General features: G+C 28.7%; 3 protein-coding genes across 3 annotated transcripts; all 3 read left to right on the forward strand.

The window, feature by feature from the left end:
- The first annotated feature begins 11 nt into the window (after positions 1 to 11).
- Positions 12 to 2,998, forward strand: LOC119671559 (zinc finger protein 791-like). Its single transcript, XM_038082251.1, has 5 exons — positions 12 to 277; positions 609 to 912; positions 972 to 1,748; positions 1,876 to 2,300; positions 2,369 to 2,998. Exons 1-5 carry the CDS (start codon positions 30 to 32, stop codon positions 2,679 to 2,681), a joined length of 2,067 nt encoding a protein of 688 aa, XP_037938179.1. The 5' UTR covers positions 12 to 29; the 3' UTR covers positions 2,682 to 2,998.
- Positions 2,999 to 3,626: 628 nt separating this feature from the next.
- Positions 3,627 to 4,342, forward strand: LOC119675108 (coiled-coil domain-containing protein 86-like). The gene is made up of 2 exons (XM_038086298.1): positions 3,627 to 3,896; positions 3,952 to 4,342. The coding sequence occupies exons 1-2, from the start codon at positions 3,739 to 3,741 to the stop codon at positions 4,241 to 4,243; spliced, it is 450 nt and encodes a 149-aa protein (XP_037942226.1). The 5' UTR covers positions 3,627 to 3,738; the 3' UTR covers positions 4,244 to 4,342.
- Positions 4,343 to 4,523: 181 nt separating this feature from the next.
- Positions 4,524 to 5,098, forward strand: LOC119675118 (UV excision repair protein RAD23 homolog A-like). Its single transcript, XM_038086309.1, has 2 exons — positions 4,524 to 4,889; positions 4,947 to 5,098. The coding sequence occupies exons 1-2, from the start codon at positions 4,616 to 4,618 to the stop codon at positions 4,961 to 4,963; spliced, it is 291 nt and encodes a 96-aa protein (XP_037942237.1). The 5' UTR covers positions 4,524 to 4,615; the 3' UTR covers positions 4,964 to 5,098.
- Positions 5,099 to 8,145: the final 3,047 nt, after the last annotated feature.

Below are 8,145 nucleotides of genomic sequence, written 5' to 3' on the forward strand. Positions count from 1 at the left end.
TTTTTATAGTTTTAAATATCAAAATCAATATGTTTGGGTTCACTTCTGAAAATCAAAGACTTTGCTGGGCGTGTAAAGTAAACCCATGTGAAATGGACATTCACGTTCAACATAAACTGAATATGGCGGTGAAGCAATTGGTCAATACTGAAGAAATCAAGCAAGTTTGTCCTAAGAAGCTATGTCGTTCTTGTGCTTTGTTGAGCATCGAATCCGCTCATTTTAGTAGTTTTATAAAACATGCATACGACAACCTTGGAGATAATATGGAAATATTGTAAATGAATTGCTAACAAACAATATTCATTGACGTAACCATTAACTGACGGTTATTTTCTTTTTCTAACGTTTCTTTTTAAAACGTTTCTCTTTCTATACTCAATTCAATTAATCTGAATGCGCCTATGAATGTTATTATTTTTAAATCTTTTACAGATATTTTCTCTTTTAAATTCATATAAATATTTCTTTAATAACTTTTTAAAAATGGTATTCGTTTCCATAACGTGTAAAAGATTTTAAATTTATTAATTAAAATTTAATAAATTTTTTCTAAATTCCCCAGCAGCATTAAAAACGATATTTTTTGTCACAACTGTTACTAATAGATATACAGGAAGTCCCGATAGCTCTGAGATGAATACAGAAAATAATAGTGAGGTGGGAAAGATTATACGTACTGACGATGGAAGAATTAAATGTAATTTTTGTGACAGTACATTTACCCAAATAAGCTCTTTTAAACAACATGTGATGAGCCACTCCGGACTGAAACCTTTCGTTTGTGAATATTGTAACAAAGGGTTTGGACGTCGTACTGTATTGAATAACCATATGCGCTTACACACTGGTCAAAAACCGTATCAATGCCATATGTGTGTCTTAGCGTTTACAACTAAAGACAGAATGGATGTAAGAATCAAGAACAATGTTAATTAATTAAATTCAATTAATTTAATTATTTTATACAGACGCATGTGAAACGTGATCATGTTGAGAATAAAAAAAGTTCGCGAACCTACTCGTGCAGAATTTGCAAACAGAAGTTTGATACTTATTATGACAAAACCCTTCATCAGCAAATGAAAGATTCACCCTGTTTTGAGAAAATTAAGTCCAAATACGTTAACGATAACCCAGACGGATTGAAAACTGCTGCTTCCGTATCATCTTTTATTTGCTTAACTTGTCATAAAAAGTTCTCGACATCAAAGGAATTATTAAATCATCAGAAAGGACATGACGCTCCAACGGTTGAATGTAAAGATTGTAAAATACTTTTCACCAGTGTAACTGAACTGTTATACCATGAAACAAAAGCACACAATCGGGTAGGCAACGCTAGCATAGAGGTGATCAATAATCAAATATTATCTGTTCATGAAATGACGCAACCTGCAGGCGAAAACAACAGCGAACTTCAATGCTGCAAGCGTCAAAAATTGGACAATACCGATGAAATAAACCCAGCTGCTATGTTTCTTGCGAATTGTAGGACTCGTGCTCGTAAAGAAAAGGGCTCAGATGAACACAAATGCCTAATATGTAAGGCTGTATTTACAGCAGGACCGTCATTAAAAATACATTTGCGTTCACACACTAACGAAAAACCATTTCATTGCAAATATTGTTTCAAGCAATTCAGTCGGAATAGTGTTCTTAAAGTGCATCTAAAACGACACACAAAAATAAAAGCGCATAAATGTTCTCAATGCGATATGGCTTTCGATTTTAAGCACACATTAGAAGTAAGTCAATTAAAGGGACGTGGATATACTCGTATTTATAATATTATTATTATTATTATTATTATTATTATTTTTATTATTATTATTATTATTATTATTATTGTTATTATTATTACTTTACTTTTAGACACATATCGAGCGTTCCCATAAACATACCAACGTGATTGAGCTTGTACTCTATTGCTCTTATTGTCCGGAAGTGTTTTCCGATGATTTCCAATTGCAGGAACATATGTCAGTAGAACATGAAAGCATCAATGTTAATTATAAATGTGAAGTTTGTGAAAATGAGTTCGATGACTTCATGAAATATAAGAACCATGTAGTGACACATAATTTACAAGAACATATCTCAGCAGAACACGGAGCCTCCAATGATTCAAATGATTTACAATCTGCTGAATATCTCTCAGAGGAAAACGAAAGCTCTATTGAATCACAATCTGACATCGGTACGATGTCAAATGTGGAAGAAGTTATAGATGAAAATCATTTGAAGGATCGAAATGTGAAAAAAAGTTGCAAAACTTGTAAAAGTTTGCGTAACAAAAAGTAAATATAGTATATAATAACATTATATTAATTAAAAGTTTGAAAGTTCCTTTTTTCTAATATTTCAGAACCGAACTTCACATACACATTAAAAAAAAGCATGTGTGTACTGCTAACAAAAGTTTCAGATGCCATTTCTGTAATGAATTGTTTTACGACGTTATTTTATTCGATGAACACTTGGCTAATGTTCATGATGACAAAACATATGAGAACCAGTGTCCTGAGTGTTCTAAATTATTCAAGAATAACTTTTCATATAGGAGACATATATATAAAGTACACGATGCAGTCCGTTTAATCTGCTGCGAGCGCAACTGTGGGAAAGTTTTTGAATCTCTCAAGGCTTTTGATATACATGTTGTTAACCATTTCTTATAAATTTAATACGCATCATTAGTGCATAAGCATACGAAACATATCACTTTCATATTCACTTTCATATGAACGTTTTTCATTCTCAAAAATCCTTTAAAATACGTGTGAACCATTTTCATAAATAACTTTCATATACACTTTACTAATGCTGCATATTTCTGTTAGTTCACAAGTTACAATATTACTTTCATAAACACTGCTTATGCTGCATATTTCTGTTAGTTAGTAAGTTACAATGTTTATGACAAATAGTAAATTTTATAATTATATAATGTGTATTGTGAGCTCTTTCAGCTGAATATATACTGCAAATAATTATATATGCACTAGTAATATAAATAAACAATATATTTGTTTTTAATATGGAAAATGTCATTGTTTGTTTTCAATTGTAGTACCTAAGTGCAAGTTACCAGCTCTCAGCTAGCACTTTGGCTGTAGTTTATTTCAATATAGATATTTGAGTAATTTTATAAATATCTCTTAATGATTACACATTTTAACATATTTTTAAAGCTTTTTTATATTTATTTTATTAAACTTGCTATCAGGTTTGATGTTACAAGCAATAAGCAATTTATTTACTTAAAATTAAGTTCTGACATTTGTTACTGATTTGTTATACTGTAGCAGGCCTCTTGTGCCCGGGAAATGAGAATCGTGATGAATTTGAAAAAACATGTTTAGAAAATTTGAAGTAATCATAGATTCTACCAGTTCTAGTAAATTTATCTAATATATAAATTTCAAATCCAACAATTAATCTAATGCTATTAATGCACTTCGATATAGCAGCGAAGCATTTGGTACTCATAGCAAGAAGCCCATATTTTTACGTTGTCATCTCATTAGATATGCCAAGCCTTCATAGCCTTTTAAATGTATTTTAAAACAGTACGTTCAGTGCATGTTATATGCATAAATTTGCCATCAAAAACTGTTACATCTAGTACTCTAGAGTTGTCTGTCAAACATGTAAATAAACCACACGTGCAAAATAATATCAAATTAGTTTTCATTCTCTTCTACAAAAAAAGGTTGGGCTGACTTTTGTTTTAATATGCCTAAAAGAAAGAAAGAAGTGAAAATCTTAGCCGATAAAGAAGCAACTAAAACTGTTCCACAGCTTAAAAATAAAAAAAACGCTGGAAAAAAATCAAGTGAAATACCCCGCGGAATGCCGAAATCTGGTAGACCATGGAAGACCCCAAAAACGAAGTATATTTTGTGTAAACATTTAATTGTTTTATATTAAGAAATTGTTATTTTTTAGATTTACTAGCATTAAAAAGACTGTTAATCGTAATTCATTTGAAAAGAAATTAGAGCTCAGAAATCAACTGCGACATATAAAAGAAATGTCAAAAGAGATAAAGGAACAACGCAAAGAAGCTGCCGTAGAGAAACATAAAAGGCGTCAGGAAAATGCTGAAAGACGCTTGGCAAATGAACGTCGTTCTGAAGTTGTACAGATAATCAAAAATCCATCCAAATTGAAACGTCTGAGGAAAAAACAAATGCGTCAGATCGAAAAACGCGATATCAGTCAAGTAAAAGTAGCTTAAAGCCCCGTATCTATGTCACTTTTAGTTAATTTTAAAAATAGTAACTAGTTTATAACTCTAAAATTATATGCACATACTATTATTATTAATAAATAAAAATAAAATATGTACATACATATAATATCAGATGCAAACCTACTTTCTTATATTATTTGAAATAAACAAAAGTTAAATATTAAATTATATTTATGAACAAGTTTGCTATGAAATTCACTTTAAATGGTTTTAATTAATATTAATATTTCAATAACATAAAATATCAAATATTTTTATACAAAAATTAATATTTCTGTATATATTCTTTAAGGCATTTCAAGTAAATAAAATATGCATACGTTATCATCTTAATTATAGTCAAATTAAACACAAATCATGAAAATTAATATAAGGGATTTCGAAACTCGTACCTATTCAGTTGAAATTGAGCCAGTTGATTCAATTTTGATGCTTAAAGAAAAAATATTTGAAGTACTTGGTCATGAGTATCCTGTCCGTCAAACGCTCATTTATGATGGGAAAATTATGAGCGATCAACATATTGTAAAGGATTACAATATAAGTAAGGATAAGTACGTTTTAGTGCTTCTCAATGACGAAATAACAGCTTCTATATTAAAGCCCTCATCATCATCATCATCGTCAATAGGTATATTATTTTCAGAAATACTTTTTTAACGTATGTTAAAGTTTTTAAATTGCATAGATGAAAATTCTGACTAAACGTGCCAAGAACTAAGTAGATCAGCGAATTGAAGCATAACTAACTGAATAGGTCTGCATTTAGTTCGAGCCTTCTTTAGAACATTTAATCCAAATGCCGGTGGAATTTATTTATTTATATTTTATTTCTTTTTATTAATGCAGCCATTGCATTTTTATTAATGTTTATAATAAACATATTATTGTATAAAAGAATAAACAAATATAGCTTTTTTATTTTAATTTCAGAAACTATTTTGAAGTAATATTATTACATTGTAAATCCTTGTTCTAATGGACTAAGCGTCTATCTGCATATTTACTTTTCTCTCTCATGTATTACAAGTTACACTCATGATTGTCTAACTTTTGAAAGGTTCTGCAAACCTTGTCATATGTATTATTTTACAAAATCTACTTTAAGATCCTTCTGTTATCTGTTATTGTGCTATATTAATATTCGATGTTTTAAGAGACGACTATATATATATATTTAAATTATATTTTATTACTTTACTCTCTCTCTCTCTTGACATAATAAATTCCGCGGTAACAGTTGTTACTGCATGTGGAAGGCGTTTTCTATCTTAAGAGGCTTCAGGCTAAGCTATGTTAAGAATTTTGTTGCAATACCGACGTACTTTGCTACACTGGCGAAGGAGGTTATTTCCGTTTACTGATATTTGCTCCGTTGCTATAGATATTGAAGAAAAGATCATGATTCGAAAAAAGAATCGATGATGCTATTATAATCTGTGTTGATTAATTTGATTTGATTTCTTATTTCACTTGACATATTTTCAAAACTTTGTTTTATATAAATTAGTTTTATAAAAATATTAATCTCTAAAAAATACCATTTCTGACACTCCAATATTAACTTTACGAAAAGTAAACTTGAAAAAGAAGACAAAGAATTTTTTTAATAATATTTATTTGATTCACTACGTTTGATTGATTTATAATAAATAAGCTTCAAAATGTTAATATAGTTCAAGAGATATTCTTAAAACGAACACATCGATGCGGTGTAATTGAGATTTGCGTTGTGTTTTTTTAATACTTATATCAAATATACTTTTTTTTAAACATATTACATGTTTCATTAAAAATTGTATAAATATTTATTTTTTTTTTATTTCAATACTCTTATAAAATCGCAACCTTAGTTGTAAGAAAAGCTTCTTAATTTTTAGTGTATTTTAGACTACAAAGCAACATTCAAAGCGTTTAACGTACACATAATAGATAATAAATATTAAAGAAAAATAAAACACATTTTCGAATATTTTAATAATAAAGTAAATAAAAATTTGTATTTTAAATAAAAATTTTGGTTTTCCTACTCAATTTGGAGTTACATTTGTAAAACAAATTTGCTTAAAAAATTCTTAAACAATTATTTAAAGAAAAAAACTAAAATGATGATCAAAGTTACAGTAAAAGTTAAAACGAATTTAAATATTAATTTTTATTTTAAAATAGAAATATATAAGCTTTTTGATATTTTTTAACTTATAAGAATTTAATTAAATTTAAGGGTTATAATTTTAGATAGAAATTTTATTTATTTTAAGTGTTGCAGTTGCGGTTCTTGCAGTTTAGTTTATTGTCTATTTGTGTGTAATTGGAATCATTGTTTCACCCGCAGTTAGTGCTGGTAATGGAGCATCCACAGTCAATACACCGTCCTTGCTTAATGATGAACGAATAGATTCGGGATTTACTCCTTTGGGCAATAAGAACTCACGATTGTATTCCCTGTAAACACTCTTTGTGTCCGATTTTTCTTCATGTTTTGCATGCACCTTAAAATAAAAATAGATTAAAGATATATATTTTTAATGAATTTATATAAAATTTTAGATTATTTATTTATCTCCATATTTTTCTTTTTTTTTTTCTTTGGAGCTATGTCACTGCCACGTACTCATAACCATATCATAGTTACAAAACCGTGTCATCAGTATATTGTTTGATGACAATATCTGGACCAGTGGTGGCTAGCCACTGGAAATTAGCACCGTAAATATACTTAGCCCGACCACTCTCTAAAAATTGATTGCATATCTTATTTATTCAAGCATTTTAGAAGAGTTAAGGTAAAATTAATAAACCTAAACATACTGGTAAAACAATACTTATACTACCAAGTATAAGAAAAGCTATAATACCCAAAATAGACTGATTCTCCACAGAGTTGAAGATTTGTAAAGTAAGCAAGCAATGGCTTATTTGATTGTTGATTTACGAGCGGTGTTAGAACTGGGTTACTGAGATATTTACTAGATTACTGGAGAAAACACATACGTATACTGACTGATTCTTACAAAAGTCGGGATTTGCTAAACTACCGGCTCTGGTTGGATTTGCAATACCCATTTATATAAAAATGTAATATTTAGTAAATGATGTATTTTTTTTTCTTTAAATACATAATTAACTTTATTCACCTGTGTGGAGGAAACAGTGTAACAAAATTGTTTATTATAGTTTTTAAAATACGTCAGAGACATAAAATAAAATTATATTGTATACATATATATATACAATATCTCATACATTTATTCATGTGTTCTCGAAGAAAAATTTTCATCTGCTGACACAAAAAACAAAAAATTTGTTGGCAATTGTACAAAAAGTTTCTGTTAATATTTTTCTATTTTCCAATTTGTAATGAATTTTTGCGAAGAAATTATGTACGTAAAAATAAACAATTTCACATCCATATGCCATAGATACAAACTCAAAGTAGAAATTTCATTAATATACTATATAAATCAATTTGCAAGCGCTGCCAAATAATATCAGCAAATTCAGAGATCTCATCGAAAAAATATTTTTTTGTTTAGTTTTCTCAAAGTAGAGTTGAGTCATTTCTAAAATAAATAAAAGAAAATACCAGAACCGAAATGGATTATCTTCAGTCTTACGAACGAACAAGGCATCATTAATATTCGCTAAATTATAGCAATGTATGTGATAATATCTACTCTTCTACAGAATATCTACAGAATGTTGATGTATATATGATAACTTTTGGAATGTTTGGATAATCTATAAGATACAACTGTCACTGTTAATTTAAGTGGAAGATTATTTTACATTTAAAATTCATATTCCACAACTGAAACAACAGTTCTCTATAAACTGAGTAAATTTTTTTTTATGTTTGTATGGAGATTACTTACCAATAATTTTTG

The sequence above is a fragment of the Teleopsis dalmanni genome, chromosome 1 (genome assembly GCF_002237135.1).
Source record: "Teleopsis dalmanni isolate 2A chromosome 1, ASM223713v2, whole genome shotgun sequence".
Classification (NCBI taxonomy): Eukaryota; Metazoa; Arthropoda; class Insecta; order Diptera; family Diopsidae; genus Teleopsis; species Teleopsis dalmanni.